The sequence below is a fragment of the Quercus suber genome, unplaced genomic scaffold, assembly GCF_002906115.3.
Source record: "Quercus suber isolate HL8 unplaced genomic scaffold, Cork oak 2.0 scaffold_339, whole genome shotgun sequence".
NCBI classification, from domain to species: domain Eukaryota; kingdom Viridiplantae; phylum Streptophyta; class Magnoliopsida; order Fagales; family Fagaceae; genus Quercus; species Quercus suber.
Genome location: NW_027069791.1, coordinates 111,155 through 130,616, shown reverse-complemented (window position 1 = coordinate 130,616; position 19,462 = coordinate 111,155). Strand labels below are relative to the sequence as shown.

The 19,462-nt window shown below is 32.8% G+C and overlaps 1 protein-coding gene across 3 annotated transcripts; it reads right to left on the bottom strand.

Moving 5' to 3' along the window:
- Nucleotides 1-335: 335 nt before the first annotated feature.
- Nucleotides 336-13,598, bottom strand: LOC111987295 (stomatal closure-related actin-binding protein 1). Of its 3 annotated transcripts, none has more exons than XM_065759701.1 (13): nt 13,379-13,598; nt 12,325-12,619; nt 11,827-11,955; nt 11,329-11,421; nt 9,393-9,533; nt 8,938-9,006; nt 8,305-8,388; nt 6,547-6,727; nt 3,755-3,871; nt 3,273-3,331; nt 1,801-1,935; nt 798-947; nt 336-698 (listed from the first exon to the last, which is right to left on the bottom strand). In XM_065759701.1, exons 2-13 carry the CDS (start codon nt 12,604-12,606, stop codon nt 654-656), a joined length of 1,485 nt encoding a protein of 494 aa, XP_065615773.1. In that variant the 5' UTR covers nt 12,607-12,619; nt 13,379-13,598; the 3' UTR covers nt 336-653. The 3 variants fall into 3 exon arrangements, with proteins under 3 accessions (XP_065615773.1, XP_065615771.1, XP_065615772.1); XM_065759699.1 differs by having other exon boundaries at nt 12,325-12,624; nt 13,379-13,597; XM_065759700.1 differs by lacking the exon at nt 13,379-13,598 and adding an exon at nt 13,229-13,353 and having other exon boundaries at nt 12,325-12,624.
- Between the last annotated feature and the right edge of the window lie 5,864 nt (nt 13,599-19,462).

Genomic DNA, 19,462 nt, shown 5'->3' with positions numbered 1-19,462 from the left:
TATGTATACCTCCCTTGTATCTTTCCCCCATTTTTCAGTAAAACTTTGCAACCTTAAAACGCCTAAACATTCCCATCCCCATCCTGGTGCATTCAACAGGTGCAACCACCTACATAGTTTATTTGACTATTATAGTGCACATAGATTGAAGTGTTGAATGAGGCATCATCAAAGAGAAATGTAAAATAAATATATTGAACTGTCATATTAATCTATAAACAACAAAGTTGCAAATTGTTCCATTCGATTTCCTTATCCACTGCACAACTAAATGTCTAATAAAAATGAGCTGCAGTATCTTCAATGAAAAATGCTGCAAATATAACTCCAATAGCAATCATCAATCATGAACCAGTCATCAAATATATCAATCATTCAAAACCTCCAGTGATGTTTTACAGATTTACAATGAGCTGCAACCATTCCTCCAAATGTAAGCGGGAAATTCTGTTAACACTCGGGACAAAAAGGCAAATAAAAAATTGCCTTGATGTTGGGAAACAAAATGGTAAAAAGAATCGAGGTAAAAAAAAATGTGGAACACCATATCACAATTATACAAAGCCATCTCTACCATTACAAACTTATAATACATGATATGTGGGAAACTCAAATTAATTACATTTAGCAAAAGTGAGATCAATGGAGGTCCATTAGGTTCCTAAAGGAGCTCTGTCGTCTGGGCCAGCTAGCATGATCTGCCAATTTAAGTGTTTGGAATCAATAACACAAGCAAGAAAAAAAGAATAGAGATGACTTAATTGCTAGTTTTAATATAGGCCATTGAGAACACATACATTGCAGTCGAAAGCAAACCTCCTAGCCAGCATAATGGCTGCATTTCTCTCTCTCTCTGATTCAAAAGCTACTACAAAAGAAAGCCCTTTTTTTGCTTGCCAAAACAGTGCCTGTGCTGCGGCATTCCCACCTCCTCTAACTCCACAGAGCTGAAGCAGGAAAACAGTGTCAGAAATAACCAACAAAATTTGTGACACATTGAAACAAAAGAAAAGATGTTTGAGTTCTTCAGCACAATAAAAAATTTCCATTTGAAATGAATGAGAATCTAGTCTACAATAGATTGTGTGTGCGTTTGGGATGAGCAGAATTTTTCAGCTTATCTACACTTTCAGCTTATTTTTGCTACTATTCATGAGTCTCAGTGCACTTTTTTATACTATTCATGGGTCCCACTGTACTATTCAGCTAACTTTTACGTTTATCTACAATATTTTTAGCAAAAAGTTTTTAGTTTTAGCTAAATAAGTTGTTCTCAAATGGACATGCATATCATTATTGCCAAGAATACAAGACCACTCAAATAATGATCTCAAGAACACCAATTTCAGCTCGACAACCAAGGTCCCCACTTCCTTAAAAAGTCCAATTGCTCCTCTCCTTCAATACTACTCACAACAAGCATATGGGAACTATATTCCAAGTAAAAAAACTACAGATTTATCAAACCAGTTCCCCCACCCAAACAGAAGATCCACAACTCTTTCAGGCACTACCCACTGAACTCTAAACATAGAGAATACAAAGGACCACCACTCATGAGCTTTGTAATTATACTTTCCTAGACATCCTTCAATTTTGTGCAATACACTCGTAAGAGAAGGAAAAATCCAAATTTTCTATTTTATTTGAGCCCTCAAATACATCTTTCCTTTTTTGATAAATCAAATGCTTCACATGGTATGCTTAAACAATATCTAGAGAATGAGTGACAGGAAATGCATGTCACATCACTCTTGGTCCTTTCATTAACAGAGAAAACAAATTTGAAATCTGCTATACCTGCATTGAAGTGGAGTAGTACTCTTTAGCGATTGTTGTCTTTCCTTTACAAAGCTTTATCCTCATCCTTCCCACATGAAGCACATGAATTGATTCTGATGGGTGATTTACACCATTCATCTGGGTAACAACCACCTGCAAAGTGTGATAAACAATGTCAAAACAGACAGCAGATCTACAGGTTCTAAAAATAGACTCAATCTTTTCCACAATATCCAGATATATAGAAAATCTAAACCTCAAAAGATTTAGACATGAAACAATGACTTTTTTTTTTTTGGATAGGTACATGAAAACAATGACATTATTCATGTTATATAACCGTGCAAGATGTAAACACTTTCAATAAATCTAAATGGTCCTGTGGTGTTGGTAAGTTGCACACCAATCTTGTACATTGTAACTCAGATCCAGATAACTCAAGGTGCAGCACACTACCTCCTTCTATGAAGGGTTCTGATAGGTACACCATAGAGTGATAAGCAGTTCAATAAATACATAATCAAATAAGGTAAATAAATCTATCAAATAGAGCTATGTAACAGTGAGGTAACATCATAGCGTTGCTTTTTCATATATACTCCATCCATTCCTCTTTGTTAGTCCTCTATTTTATTCCCAAAATATGGTCTTCATTATAGTAAAGGCAACATGAATAGTTGCTTGGAGGAAAGAAAAATTATGAATAAAAAGTGCAAAGATGCACCTCTCGAATAAACTTGGCTCATAAAGTGTAGAGGCCAGAGGAGAACACCATTTAACTTATGAAGCCTGCAGATATTTCATTATAAAGCCTGCAGATATTTATGTGACCTTGTACATCGTTTTTGTTTTTTTAATAAAGATTTTCAGGCTTTAAAAAAGTGTATAATCAGACAGATAAACACCATATCTTTAGGGCCTTGATCTAGATATGTATTCAAACCATGCAGGAATTGACAAGCTCTGAGCATGATGTAATCAATGAGTGGTGAGCTCTGTGAACTATATGCTTCAAATAGAAGATGTAAGCATGAGTTGTGAGAGGGTGAACTCTAGGTTTGTTGGGATCGTATTCAATTGGGCTTCTTTGTATGGGTGTAGACCTTCGAACTTATGTGATTTCATAGTCATTGTGTCCTTCATTTGAAGGGATACTTTTGAGTAGCTGGTATACTCCATATTATCCCCTTTGTAATTATTTGTTTCAAATTTCAGTAACATTGACTCTAGTTATAAAAATAAATAAATAAAAATTCAATCTTTGGGATCTACTCATGATATTTGAAAGAATAAAAGTTGACCAACCGCACACTCTATAAATAGAATGGTAGACAGAGTATCATCAAGATCACCATGAAAATGATACACGCTACCCAAAATAAAAGAACTTTAAAAGTTTTGACAATAAATATCAATGTGTTGACATTGAAGCTGACATATAATTAGCTATGTACAGAAAAATAAATTTGAAAGGAACTAGGACAACATACATTGAATTCAATGTCATGCTTTCGCACAAGTGCCTCCACATGGCTTCCCAAACCAGCAGCTGCACAAGAAAATACAATATAATTACACAAATTTAGATTTGACAAACAACTGCTAATCCCAAAAGCTTAAGCTGGTAAGAAAGGGTTAATTTAATCATTTAGTCATTATTCTAACATTATACCTAACCAAGTTGAGCCCAACATGTGAAATTTGTAACTTTTTCAAATGCAAGACAAATAGAGACAAGGTTGGAAGTTGGAACTGAGGACTACCAGCTCTTATTCCATGGTAAACTACCACTATTCCCAAAAACTTAAACTAATACAAAAAATAATAATTTAATCATTATTATAAAATTAAAATAAAATTTTTGAGTAAAGGAAGAGATTGAAACCTCACAAATTGATAATCAAACTCAAGAAAAAAAAAATATATATATATATATATATATATATATGGAGAGTCAAGATCAGTACAAGACCTGGATCAATGGGACCTGCGGTTGTCAATGTGATTTGTTGTCCTTCCCAAACAATATCGGCTTGCAAAATTCTCCCAACATCAAAAGGTTCAGGAGCATAAACTGATTTGGTAGCTCCTGAGGAATGAGGGAAAGTTAAGTCAGAAACATACAAAGATTGGACAAAAGAAGTACTCAATTTTGCAACTCTATGCATCTGATTTGATACCTTAGAACAATGTAGGCAACACAATTACCATCATTAACAAATTTTCCATTTTAAAAACAACAGCTGATTTGGGTACAAAAGGGCAAGTGATTATTATGTGAAACCTACGATAACTGACCACAAATATATAGAAAGTAAATCTAAGAATATGACGTGTTAACCGAACCAATAGATAAAATAATGAAACAAGTACATACAAAAAGAACTTGCAAATATTGGCTTATTAATGAGGGATGGTCATAGGCCAGCTGTAAGGCCCGTATATATATATATATATATATATAGTTGGGTTTAGTTAACAATTGGTGTAACTTTTGTCAATATTACACCGCTTAGAGCATCTCCAGCAAATTCATCAAATTTTTGTATTGTTTGGAGAATGAACAGTGACTTTACCTTTTTATCTACCCACTTTTTTAAATACACTTTCCAACAAATTCTCTATCCCATTCTCTATCTCATTTAAATATTATTTCTTCATTCATTATTTATTCTTTTTTTAAGAACTACACATCTTTCAACATTTTTTTATTCAACACCTGATTATTATAATAGAAAAAAACATTTGAAGAATGAACAGTAGCCCATCAGATTTGATGAGCTACTGTTCATGAGCCAAAAAAAATTTAGAGTTTAGAAAATCTATTGGAGACCATTTTTTTGGTCACATTCTCTATTATAGAGAATATTTTGCCTTTAGCTATACCATTGGAGATGCTCTTAATAGCTTTCTATTGGATATGTTTTTTAAAAACCCACTGTTGGATCACATTGTCTCCTTATACCCAACATCATAGAATTTTTTTTTTTTGGGGGGGGGGGGGGGGAATCTCATCTACAAAATGTAAGTTTTAATTTTTTTTAAATTTAAAAACTATAAGTAGTAAATAACAATCAACACATAAGTTGGCATGCTTGTTAAGAAAATAGAAATATGTAATCTAACAGTGCGATTTTCATAATATTAATCTAATAAAAAGTTATTAAGTGGTGTACCATTAAGAAAAAACTTATATCAAGTGTAACTTGATCCTAATTCATATATATATAGCTAATACGTAGTGATTGGAATCAAACACAAAGCAATAGTCAGCAGCCAAAATAGGTCTATAGATAGACAGATAAGATGTTTTGTTTCAAGCTGCAGAGAAACCAAAAAAAAAAAAATGAAATCTTGCCCTCTCGAGGGATAGTTCAATGATCCCAACAGTAACTTGTTGGTCAAGCTTGGATGTCCCTACTCCCAACAACAGTGAAGATTGTGGAACTATCGCTCAAGAAGTAAACAAACCTCTTCGGGTGAAGCTTATGGCTGAATTTCAAGAAGCTCTCACAAATAGAATTTGAGTACCATAGAGAAAGGTCATTTTTACTAGTTTCAAGTCAGTGGATGACGTTCAGCTTTGGAAGGTAAGCAGAGGGTGTCAGGCTATCATAAGAAAATACTGCTATGTCTTTATATATTGAGAATGAACACTACACAGAGAATGGAACCTTCATTTAAGGTGCCCAAGGCTTGGGATAAGGCAGAACAAGTCAACATCTAAATAAGTATTAGATCTACACAGCTGAGCAGGCCAATCATGAACATTACAGGTGTGACAGCAAGCCTTCCATCCCATTTGTTTTAACAACTTTCCTAAGGTCTCCTCAGTCCTCACCAAGAGCAACTGGACAATATATCTAATTGAGTAGTGGATAGGCTACTTTCTAGCCAAGAAACGATACCCTAAGCAATGCAAGAGGATCACAGTATTGACCAAACTTACTCCTATCCATCCTGGGGCACCATAGCATGTTTGGAATAAGAGAGGACATAATGGACGTGACCACTCCCCTGGTTGCAAGATAGACAAAGGAAAAAAGTACAGGAATTTTCATGATATTTATTGATTCACAAAACAATTTTGCTTCTGAAGTGGTTCAAGCTTTACTAATAGATAGAGGTGGCAAGGATGGCAAATTGGGTAGGAACTGATGTGTTCTCCTTGATGCCAACCCCAGCATTCTCGTGGTCCATTGAGTCCCAAGAAGGTAAGAACTCCTAACTGTCCTCCCTATCTAGTACCACCAAGGCCGAGCTCTATAGTGGCTGTTCTCGTTCCTCCCGTTGATTGAGCTGAGCAGGCAAGATTAATGGAATGGGCACTTCCACAACCAGGATGAAGCTGCTAATATATGGAGAGAGAGTACAAAGGGAACAGGCCAATGGGGCAGTGCTGGTTTGCATTTAAAGGTCCCATTGAATTTCTGGTTTTTTTTTTTTTCCCATTTAAATCAAAAATACATTTTATATTCTTTGGGGACCATGTGCCCAACACCTTCCACGACTATATTACATTCTCTGATTCTCTATGTAATTATTCCAATCTTAAATTCTGAATAACAAGGCAAGGATTTAGCCATTAAATTTGTCTGAAAAAGGAAAAAGCATTTAGAGAGAGAGAGAGAGAGAGAGAGAGAGCATAATCTCTTACACGGAGATGGTTGCATTTAGAGAATAGCACAAGAGTGCAATTGCTATAGTAATCTATTCTCAAAAGTCCATAAAATGCAAAGCAGCAAAATATTACTGCATATATACCTGATATAAGCTCCTTTTTGCCACCTTCTGATGATACACGATACCACTGAATCGAACATTTAGAAAGTTCTGGAGCATTGTCAGAGCAAGGTTGAATCCGCAAGTATGAACCTAAAGCTTCATGCCCATCTAATTCAAATGACTGGGAACCGTTCTCCACGACCCTCTTGCTCTTTGCCAGCTGAACAGATACGAGGGATGGAAATTAAAGAGCATAAAAAATTAGGAACAAATGCTACATTTCCATGCAAAATACAATTATTTATATAGCACACCACATAAAGCAAAGCAAAGGTTACACCAGAAAGCCACATACACATTCACCACAAAGATTAAATATAAATAGTAACAAAAACAATTCACCAGCAAATCCCTACAAACAACTATAATATTCTATCATTTCTTGCCGTGTGAAACCCAATGACACATCAAATACTAATAAATTGTCGCCTGTGTCAGAATTATAAAATCCCAATGTCAGTAACTTTTTTCCATTTTTGGGAATTAATGCCTGATTGCATGCCCTTGTTGCAAAGGCAAATAGTAAAACCTTAAAAAATAGGAAAAGTACTAAAAACACCTAGGCCAGAGATTTCACTATCATGCCCTTTTGGTGTTTTGAAGAATTTATAGAGAGAGTAGGGAAAAAAAACAATCATGAAGAAACTCCACTACATGAATCATGACATCACGAAGGAAGTCTAGCATCAATAAAATGATAGATACAGATGCATATAAATGATCGTGTGTTGTTCAAATATAATACCACCCTGAAGGGATATTTAAAAGGGACTGGTGCACACCCTATACAAATATGTCACCCTCGTCTTTTTTTTCTTCTCTTTTTTTTTTGATAGGTAAGAAAACTTGTATTAAGAGAAGACTACTTCATTAGAAAAATGAAGCAGCCAGGAAAAAAATATGTACAAACAAGTATGTCACCCTTGTCTTCAAAACAGGACTAAAAGCATTTAAAATAATATAAAATTCTGGCATGCCTATTTACCGTATATGCTTCCCCATGTGTGAGAAAAGGAGAGACAGAGAGAGGGAAAAAAATGTCATTTGCTCAGATTGAGCATAAATGGTTAATGAGCACAAGAGCATGAGAAACAGGAATCATATATGCCACCACAATCTTCCATAAGGCTAAATGAATGTTCCTATTAACAAAAATTGCAACTCCTTATGCAAAAACATAGATTTTTTTTTTTATTGGTAATTTATGCACACACCCAGTGGGTCTCAAACCCACAACCACACCCTCCATCCCATTATAATAATAATAAAAGCTTAAAAGGATAAATGGATTGCTTCAAGCTTTTAACTTAAGAACCCAATTAACTGCAGACTACCGTATGTTCATGCTAAAAGATCAACTAGCTTTAAAACTTGTTGCTTCCAGAGATGCATGCACTTGGCTCCCTCAAAAAATTCAAACAACATCCCAAAACAAATTATTCAAAACCCCTATAGAATAGATATGCTAAACAATACAACACTCTAATAAATTTTTGATAAGTAACAGAACACTCTAAATACAGACATAATAAATAGAAAACTTAAAGCAATAAAAAAATTGATGGAGGAAAACTATAAAGGAAAAACCGTGACTACTTCACACATGGATAATGCAGAAAAATAATATGCCACCAATAGATTAGGCATATATTAACACGTTATTGAGCCAAGAATACATGCGAAGCCCATGAAAGTTATACAAAATCCTGCAAACATGGTGTAAAATAATAAACAAACCTCTTTCTGAAGCCTCAGAGAATGCTTTGACTTCTCTAGAAGCTGTGTCCTCAGTGCTCGAAGCTCAAGTTCCATGTCCATAACCTACAGATTAATGTTGATTCACTCGTTAATAATAAAAAAATAGCATCCAATCAGTACATTTTAAATCAAAACAGAAGTATGAAAGTAAAATAGAAATAAAAGTAATCTAATTCACCACATGGCTTGAAATGTGACCACTTATATTTACAATGCAACAAATTAAACATACTCAGGAGAGTTCAACTTTAATGGATATCTATAATAATTCATTGACAGAGTTATACATAAGAACAATCTGTCGTCTGATAGTTGAACAGCTGGTCTTTGTCTGGAACATTATATCTGACACACCAGATATAAGACCAGCTACTCAACTATCAGATGACAAATTTGCTGGAAAATCTATGACCAGACTCTTGGCAGGGTTGATGTCTAATACGGTTCTAATGACAACAGGAAATGAATTTCATGCAGATCTCCCAAAAACTAAAGCTCTTAGCAATGAGTTCAACTTAATTGCTAGTACAAAGCACATGGAGGGAATAATTCAAAAGGGAATTCTTGAGTTTATAATAAGAAACAGATTTAAGACCAAAGGCTAACAAATACCTTGCTTGGCTGATGCAGCATGATAATTCGTCTAGCCTCTTGAACCTCCTTCATCAGTTCTTCCACATCCTAAAAGAACCAAATAAAAGATATTTGCTTAAAAAGTACAGAATAGAGAATAAAGATAAGTGTTTTTGTATTAAAGATGCACTGATTATTACACATACAATAATCAAACACTAGAAACCAGCATCAAGACATAAACCACGATACAACTGTCTTCCTAAATCCTCTGACAAATCAATTTAATCACCCATCCAGATCCAAACATAAAAAAGTATTGCAATAGCTTACGCAACAAAGAACACATGCATATACACTGTAAAACTGCATCCAAACATTTTCAAATTAAAAAAAGGCTTGAATACTGCATCATTACTGCCATGATCAAGTGCTCTTAAAAATACAGTAATAACACAAACCTACCAAAGAAAAAAAAAAGTAATAACACATACCTGCTTCCCAGAGGCCCTAGACGTTCGTTCATGTTCCTGAAGGGCCTCTTCCACTCTCTGAACTGCTGCTCTGGCATTTTCTATTTCAGCACGAGCAAAAGCTCTTTCCTCATCAACAAGTTTCTTAGCATCTTCTGATGCCTACAAATGAGTGAAAAGGTAGAGGACTATAAACATTTCTCTTCAGATGAAATATAAATGTAGAAGAGCAAACATTCCAAGTAACACAAAACCAGCGCAAATTACAAAATAATTTATGTAAGAAAGATAGAGCAGGAGTTTGGAAGTGTATCAAGGAGCTCAAGGCTAGACTGAAGTCACCAAACAGGATTAAATAGTTCAAAAGAGGGTGGGGGAGTTCTAAAGAAAGCCTTGTGAGGTGTATATGTTAAAAGCAATAATGAAACAGAAATGGTTTGTGTTTGTGAGATAGTAATTTTTGAAAAAAGCACAATAACATCAATTATACAATTGTTTAATTTGTACATAATTGAATATTAAGCGAAACCAACAAAGTGCAAATATAATTTTATTTGGGCATTTTACAAAATTTGAATTGGAATATGATACTATTCCATCATCTTCTCATGTTGTACTAAATTATGAAATAAATATTCAAGGTTCTGTTCCAGTATAATCACCAACCAGATAAATAGGAATCGCTATTCCATTACAGCTTCTTACATTTTACAGCTTTTTTTATTGTTTACATCTGATGGGTGCTTCCTTTACTTCCCAGGATAGGGTAATACAGATCAAAGTTGCCGAGATTTAAAGAAAACAAAAATATAAAAAACACATTTCTATCACATTTTAAAATATTTGAACCCAACAATTAGATCACTAGAGGCCATACAAGGATGATATTGGAGAAGGTGCTGGTATCAAAAGTGATATATCTACTCCACTTCTTTCATCAATATCGTTTTACTAGAAATCAGCACCATTGTTTTCTGCCAAATCAAAACCACTGCTCTCCATTTTTTTTTCTCTCGTTGTTCCTTGATTCTTTAACATGTTCACCAAAAATTTTTTAGTGTTTCCATGTATTTCAGCATCTGTGAGTGTGTGTGTGTGTGTGTTTGTGTGTGTGTGTGTGTTTGTGTAAACAGCAGACTATGAATTTTCACTGTCCTAGGTATTTTGGTTAGATCCATTGTCAGTTTCCTAGAATTATAGACTTATAAAAAATAAAAATAATGTTTCCTAGAAATCTAGAACATGTAGCACACTGACAGACTTGGGAGTTACTGTCACCAACCAATATAAGAAAGGAAGGCAGCAATCTTATAATGTCAGTCATGTTTCTTCACGCCCCAACCATGATTATAGCATCCCATCATCAGGTGTCCAACTCAAACTCAAATGAACCTCAAGACAAACACAAAGCTCCAGCAAATGGGTACAACATCCTCCAATACCATAGCAATAACTGATTGTGAACTGAAAAAACAAATCAGCCAAAACTAGGGACCACGCCTCATGAAACAAAAGTCACTACTCACTAGTTTGAATCTCCCCTCACCTCCCCTTGAAGCCAAAAATTACTTATCTACCCAAAATAAAATAAAACACCTAATCAGCCAAGACTTCTATTAAAAATAACACTATAAACTCTAAGATTTGGAGGAAATACCATTTAGGAATTGGATGGCTCAGTTCCAAAAAAACTTCCAGAGGATTTGATATGTGATAGTAGCCATCAAAACAACATCAAAACTAGTTCATTATAGTTTTACATGAATAACAAACTCACAACCTACTTAACAAACAGAAAATTAACTCCACACAAGCATTAAACTTATAATTTATTAGATTTATTTAAGTCATTAAGATGTATCTGACTAATATTAGTGATTAAAAGAATTTGCTTATAAAAATACAAAACACAGACAAATGTCAAATTACCCAACTTCTACAAAGGAATTCAGATCACCTGCTTAAGAAAATTTGCTAGCTTCTTAACTTCAGCCTTTTCTTGTATTAACTCCCCTTCCCTTTGAGTCAGCTGTACTGCTAAAGCTTCCACCTGCAGGAAGTGAAAATAGTTTGGTAGTCATTATTTGCTTCACTTATAAAGAGAGGAGATTCCAATTGATCTAAAGACCATTGGCTAAACAATGAGGGAAACCAACCCCAACCCCTCAAACACCATATTTGAACCTTAGACCTCCTTTTATAAGTAACACCAAGCTACAAGGCCACTGGTTGGAATATAAATACTTATAGTTTGTCTACAGAGATGCAAGAAACAACAATGGTTTTTAAGGGTTGAAGGCAAAAGGAAAAAAATTTATGGCTCCTTCCTCTTTTTGCAGTTTCTTATATAAAATTACTTTTGAAATCAGGAACTCAAAGAATCATGAATGATATGTGGCAAAGGAATGCTGAAAGGAACAAATTCAATAAAAAGAGAACAATATAGAAAACTAACCATACAAATAGCTTCCTCTACATCATCCTTGTTTCTACCCGCCACACGCCCTTTCAAGGACTCCAGTGCATCTCTAAGCTTCTTCAAAAGAACATGTTTTTCCAACGAAGCTGCCTCTCTTAGTCTAGCCTGAAGTCCACAAATGACTGCTTATTATTTGGTTATCAATATCATCCACTCATTCTTCATTAATTGAATTAAGAAAAACAAACTCTCCTTTCAACAGAGTTTAATACCCACTAATTGACATATCAGAAATGGGTTTATTAACTTTCCAAAACTTTAATAGAAGATATCATAAGTTTCAAGAAACAATTTCCATAACTTTCCTTAGTCTCCTAAGTGACCAGAAGCTCCAAAAATAAAAAATAAAAAATAAACATTGAAAATTAAGTGAATGAAACAAAATTCTACAGCAATGAACAAGTCTGGTACAATCGAAGCCGTTTGTAATTTCTGAAATTAGCAGAAACAATCAAATTTTAGAAAAAACTTAACCTCTTCGGACAACTTAGCAGCAGCAGCCAACCCCTTCTCAAATTTACTGGCAAGGTCTCGAACTGAGAGGCGTTTCTGCTGTTCCAACAGTTGTGCAGTCTCCCGGGCAACAACCTCCTTCATGGATAGCACCTTGGGGTCATCCGTGGCATCCACTATCTGATTGTTAGCTCCGATTTTGTAATTTGGAAACCGACTGGAATTAAACATCACGTCAGCAGATACTGCCGGAACCGCCTCTTTTTGCATGGTGTCACCAAAATCACGAGTCACCCTCGTCATTATTTCAGACCACCTACTCTGCAAATCACCAAAAGCTAAGTTTAATGCAAACGAATTATACCACAAAACAAGTCTAAAAAAAAGGCCTGTCAACCTCATCACAATAGTAAATTAGAGTCTGCCAACCATATTGCTTCAATTACATAATCAATTTCTAAAATTCATCTGCTTGGTCAGTATGAAAAACCCAGGAAATGGAAGAAATGAATCATTTTAAAATTTTAAAATATATAAAAACTGCAAAAAGGAAAAACCTTTATATATCACAGCTTAGTTGAGGAGTTTAATCATTTCTTAAAAAACTCATCATTTTCATATCCTTCTCATTTTTTCCATCGTCTTCTAGGCAACCAAACAGTCAGTAACAGCAAATACCAGAACCCAAACAAACAAACAGAACCCAGAAAACCCAAATTCAATACCTTTTTCCTAATTTCACCACTGAAATCAAAACAAAGCAATTTTTTTTTTCAAGACACTCACACTGATCATTGCTAACTCAAACAATTACATAAAAAAAAATAAAAATTTTATTAAAAAAACATACTATTCACATAGCCATGATAAACTAGATTAAAATACACACAAAAGAAAAGAAAAAAATAAGACCAAATGCAATTACCCAATACAGCTTAGAAGTAAAAACAAGGGCTAAGGCAGCAGAAACAAAACCCTAGTTCATAGAATTCCCTTTTTTTTCCATCAACTTTTATAAAAAAGAGAAACAGAGAAAAAGTTAACAATGAAGACAAAAAGGGAGACTTGGACTTACAGATTATCACAAAAACATTTAACTATGTAAGGCTATAATAGATTCTTGGATCAGATGCAAGCCTAGTAGCTTCAACTTGATTATCCAATAACCTTTGCCTGTGACAATGAGAGAGATAGATAGAGAGAGAGAGAGAGAGAGAGAGTTTTGTGAGAGAATATGCAAAGAAATATGGTGGTGTTGCTTTTCAAAAAGCAAGGAAGATAGAGGAGAGAGAAGGTAAAGCCGTCCTCTAATGTTACGGTTTTAGTAGTAACAGTAAAAAAAAAAAAATTTGGTTGCGGTTTTTTTGTATTGGAGCTAGTTTGAGTTGAAAAACTTTTTAGAATTGGATACTGTGTTGTGTCATGACTCATGCTTGTGCTTTAAACTTAAACCTCTTTGGCGGTCCCCACGTGTTGTTCTGTCCTTTCCTGTGTTTGCGTTTATGTTGCTTTTTTTTTTCTTTTTCTAGATTTTTGTTTTAATAATTCTAGTACTACAACTTATGTCACAATTTTTACGACAACTTGTTCGCGTGCTAAGCCATAATCAGTGGAGTTGTACACCCATCACTTTTATTCAACCACTTACAACTTGCCATGTGAGCAAGTTACGGTAAAAGTTATGCTTCTAATATTATTCATTTTGTTTTGGATTGACTAGATTGCCCTCGATCTGTGGTTGACTAAAACTTTTGGGTTCTTAATTTTATTCTAGTATTTGGTGGAAATTATGGTTGACCAGAGTCGTTATTACAACAGCTGGAAGTTTGACACGGACGGGTGCTGAAGGAAAGGAAACGGTTTGATTTTTGATTTTTTCAATTTTCTTTGTTTGTTAATAAAAGAATTATTGTGTTTGATTTTTTTTTTTTTTTTAATGCGAAGGTTATGGATTTTATCTTATTTTATGTTTGGGCCGACTAACTAAACATTATTTTGAGACAGCAAATTAGATTTGAGCTGTTTTTTTATATTTGGTCTACTTAAAGATTTGAACCAAAACTGGACTTTGAAACTTGTATATTGAAAAATTAAGAAGACACGTTTCTCTTTTTCTTTTTTCTTTTTTTTGGAAGACTTTTATCTTAATGATTCATTTTATAACAAATGGGAAAAGAAATTCCAACTTAATTTCAACTTAAGTTCTCCAAATTAGGAAGATCCAATAGTACTATTAAATTACGAAACTCTTATAATACAATTTATTGGGGAGAGGGGGGGGAACAAGCACAATTTCTTAGTTATAGTACATATATTAAGTTCTAAATTGTGTTTAAATACATTGTTGTATTATCAATACAATACAAATAATTTTCATTAAAAAAAATACAATACAAATAATAATTTTTTAAAAGGACAGTTCAATTCTATTTTCGAGAAAAAGTAACTTTTTAATTTATTGGTGCGTTTTAATATTAATTAACAAATAAATTGAAATGTTTCTATACAATTTATTTATATTGAATTTTGTGGTAATTGGAATTTCAGATATAATGGAGAGTTATTGTATTATAAATAACTCTAATCTTTAATCCTAGAAGCCCTTATCATTATAATAATAAATATAAAATTTATGAAAATAAATAAGGTGATAATGCCCATTTATTTTGAGTAATTTCTATGAACCTATGTATAGACGTATGTGCACCATTCATATATGTTGATAACATGTACATTAAAAGTGATTTACAATTATATATATTTTAAGAGTGGTTGGACAAAGAAGGATGTTCTTCTAATGGAATTTTTGCTCTATGAAGTGGTGCATATTCAGTGATTATTTATTTTAGTGATTAAAAAATAAGGTAAAGTTTATATAATTTGTTGTGAGCTTGTTACATGATTGTGAATAATCAAATTGTTTTACTATATTTTTCATCATAAAAAATTGTTTTATTACTTATAGACCGTAGATACAACAAATATTTCAAGAGTTTTGTAATTCAATTAATTGAAACTTCTCATTGCTTCTAATAGAGAAATCCAAAGTTAAAATCTCACTTACCAGTTATTGAATTACTAACCGGTTGAATAAATAACTTTAAATCCCTCTCCCCTACTTGTTTAAGAACAAAAAAAAAAAAAAAAAAAAAAAAAAAAAAAAAAAAAAAAAAAAAAAATTTTGTTAATAAAAGAATTATTGTGTTTGATTTTTTTTTTTTTTTTTTTTAATGCGAAGGTTATGGATTTTATCTTATTTTATGTTTGGGCCGACTAACTAAACATTATTTTGAGACAGCAAATTAGATTTGAGCTGTTTTTTTAAGTCTACTTAAAGATTTGAACCAAAACTGGACTTTGAAACTTGTATATTGAAAAATTAAGAAGACACGTTTCTCTTTTTCTTTTTTCTTTTTTTTGGAAGACTTTTATCTTAATGATTCATTTTATAACAAATGGGAAAAGAAATTCCAACTTAATTCCAACTTAAGTTCTCCAAATTAGGAAGATCCAATAGTACTATTAAATTACGAAACTCTTATAATACAATTTATTGGGGAGAGGGGAGAGGGGGGAATAATACAATTTATTGGGGAGAGGGGAGAGGGGGGAACAAGCACAATTTCTTAGTTATAGTACATATATTAAGTTCTAAATTGTGTTTAAATACATTGTTGTATTATCAATACAATACAAATAATTTTCATTAAAAAAAAATACAATACAAATAATAATTTTTTAAAAGGACAGTTCAATTCTATTTTCGAGAATAAGTAACTTTTTAATTTATTGGTGCGTTTTAATATTAATTAACAAATAAATTGAAATGTTTCTATACAATTTATTTATATTGAATTTTGTGGTAATTGGAATTTCAGATATAATGGAGAGTTATTGTATTATAAATAACTCTAATCTTTAATCCTAGAAACCCCTATCATTATAATAATAAATATAAAATTTATGAAAATAAATAAGGTGATAATGCCCATTTATTTTGAGTAATTTCTATGAACCTATGTATAGACCTATGTGCACCATTCATATATGTTGATAACATGAACATTAAAAGTGATTTACAATTATATATATTTTAAGAGTGGTTGGACAAAGAAGGATGTTCTTCTAATGGAATTTTTGCTCTATGAAGTGGTGCATATTCAGTGATTATTTATTTTAGTGATTAAAAAATAAGGTAAAGTTTATATAATTTGTTGTGAGCTTGTTACATGATTGTGAATAATCAAATTGTTTTACTATATTTTTCATCAAAAAAAATTGTTTTATTACTTATAGACCGTAGATACAACAAATATTTCAAGAGTTTTGTTATTCAATTAATTGGAACTTCTCATTGTTTCTAATAGAGAAATCCAAAGTTAAAATCTCACTTACCGGTTATTGAATTACTAACCGGTCGAATAAATAACTTTAAATCCCTCTCCCCTACTTGTTTAAGAACAAAAAAAAACAAAAAAAAAAAACAAAACACTCAAAGTAGCCATAGCTACAAGCATTTATAATAGTCTAATACTTTCTAGAAACATACTAGTAAGTTATTGTAAAAGATTGTATTAGTGTTTAATCTAAAATTTAAAATAAAATAAAATAAAAAAGTTTATACACATTAGTCTTTTGAGGAAATTAGTCAACAAACCCCCCAAGACTCAAAATAGCAATAACTAAAAGCATCTATGATTGTCTAATGCGTTCACGAAGCATACGAGTAACTGAATATTCTTTGAATTTGTCTATTGTGGTTACTTTTTCTAGTTTTCTTGAAATAACGATAACACTTTTTCAATTTTTTGTTTTTTTAAGTTTATAAGTTTCTTCTTTCTCACCAAAAAAAATTATAAGTTTCTAATGCATGTTATATATAGGTTAATTTTTGTCCACACTTTCACCAATATATACATTTTGTCACGTACTCATTGATGTATACATTCATTTAAAATCATGTTTTCAAAATACAATTCAATTAATATTATGGAATTATGATATAAATTTTCAACTTTTAACTAGTATGGCCAGAAAAGAGAGTTTTACGTTAATCTTGAGAAGTTCATTTGATAAGAAGACTTGGATTGCAATGTAATTAGATATGCCAAATCATTAGGACTATGACTGAAAATTTTCAACTTTCTTAATTGAGCTTTGCTAGTTGCCATGCATATATATATATATATATATATATTATGGCCCTATTTGTCATACACTGAATCATATTTAACAAATGTTGTTCAAACTATTAAGCATAATAGGATGGACTATGTGGGAAGGGGAGCCATGACGCCAGCCCCAATACTAAAATATTTGTAGTTAGACAATCAACCAAGAAAAAATATTTTCTCAAAAAAAAAAACCACAAAAAATACAAAAGAATTTTTCACCAAAATGTTTTGAATTAGTTTAAGTTGACTTAGATTTCACTGCGTCAATAATATCTAGGGTGAGTTTAGTTGAGTTTTTTGATATTGTGCTTTTTGAAAAAGTAAGTGCTATTTGGAATTGAGTTTTTTCAAAAAGCATAATGTTTAGTAAAAACTGTTAAAAAAATGTTTTTTTGAAAAAACTGAGAGGGTGTTTGGTCATTTATTTTAAATACTAGTGTTTAGTGTTTAAACACTGAACACTAGTGTCCAAAAACAAAAACACGCGTTTGGTCATTCATCCCTGTTCAGGGTGGTTTGAAAAACATTGTTCAAAAACCCATTTTCAAAATGATGGTTTTGAAATCACCTTTGGCCTATTTTTAAACAACAAACACTAGTGTTCAGTGGCAATTGGGTAATTATCTTGAACACTATATGGGCCCACCTGGTCAGACATCTCTTGAGTATTGTCTCCTCTCTTCCTCTCATCTCTTCATGTCGAATCCATCTACACCTGGTACCAAGATCTCGAGAAATGATAGGGTCCTCTAATGGACCACGTCCCTTGTCCACTATTCCACTTAAAAACTTTAACTTGTTTAAAATTGCTGAGTCAGTAATTAATTTCTATTTAAAAAAATTTCTAACTAATAATTTTAAACATGTGGAAGTTTTTTAGTAGAATGATGGACCAAATCACTTGTCCACCATATGCATCTTATAATTTTTCCAATATCTCATCTCACCCATACAGTCAAAGCAACCCAGTGACATTAATCTCACCCACCTTCATAACTCCCCCCATCGACCTAGCGCCATTAAATCCTCATCGACTTATTGACAAGCAAAGTGAAAGTGAGATTCAAACCTGGATCTTTGAGTGATGGGTCGGCAACGACAAAAGCTGGATTAGTTGCTGGGTCTTGGAGTGCTGACAGTGGAGATGAGATCTGAGGAACGTGAAGCCCAACTGTGGATCTTCTGAGGCGTCGATGGAGATAAGGACTGTGCATGGGTTTGGTTTTTTGCTCTCAGGGAAAAGAAGGGATAAAGAAAGAAAGAAAGAGAGGAGCAACGGGAATATGACGTATTCTCTCTCCTAATTTAAAAAATGTTTTATTTTGTACTTTGGTCAGCTTTTTTTTTAAATCCAACACACACATACCAAAAACATATTTATGTTTTTTGAACATTGAAACATTCTATTTAAACCATGATACCAAACACTTTTTTTTTTTTTTTAATAAACACTAAAAACATGTTTTTCAACAACACTTTTTAAATCTCAATTTTCACATTTTTTTAAATAACAATTTTTGAACTCTATGACCAAACAAGCCCTCAAGTGTTTAGTTAGCCATCATTTTCTTTATAGTTTATTCTTCTTTCTTTTCTCTATTTCCATTCATAGACACACACAAACACACCCTTAATCTTTGGAAGTTAATAGATGGATATTATTTTCTTTTCATATATTTTTTTTAAATTTTTTTTATACAAGATATAATTCTACTATAACCTAATTTAAGTGTATATTTGTGTGAAACTCCCTCCTAAAGACTTGAACTTTGGCCTTTGCCCTCCACACTCCATAGGCATACTTATACTTGTGGAGTGACCATCACACTAAAGGCGCGCGATGGTTTCTTTTCAAAATTAAAGAACTTATTTGGGGGTAAAGACATTTAAGAGAGTTCTCTCTATCTCTATGTCAGAGAGAAAGAGAGAGAGAGGCAAAGATGTCACTGGCATGTCTGACAAGGTGTTAGGAAGCGATAACGACG

Coding starts and splice junctions, on each gene's coding strand:
- LOC111987295 (XM_065759701.1), bottom strand. CDS start 12,606: ATGACGAGGGTGACTCGTGATTTTGGTGACACCATGCAAAAAGAGGCG. Junction 3,332..3,754: donor CGCAGGTCCCATTGATCCAG/GTCTTGTACTGA, acceptor TTTCTTGTGCAG/CTGCTGGTTTGGGAAGCCAT. Junction 1,936..3,272: donor AGCATGACATTGAATTCAAT/GTATGTTGTCCT, acceptor CACACTTTGCAG/GTGGTTGTTACCCAGATGAA.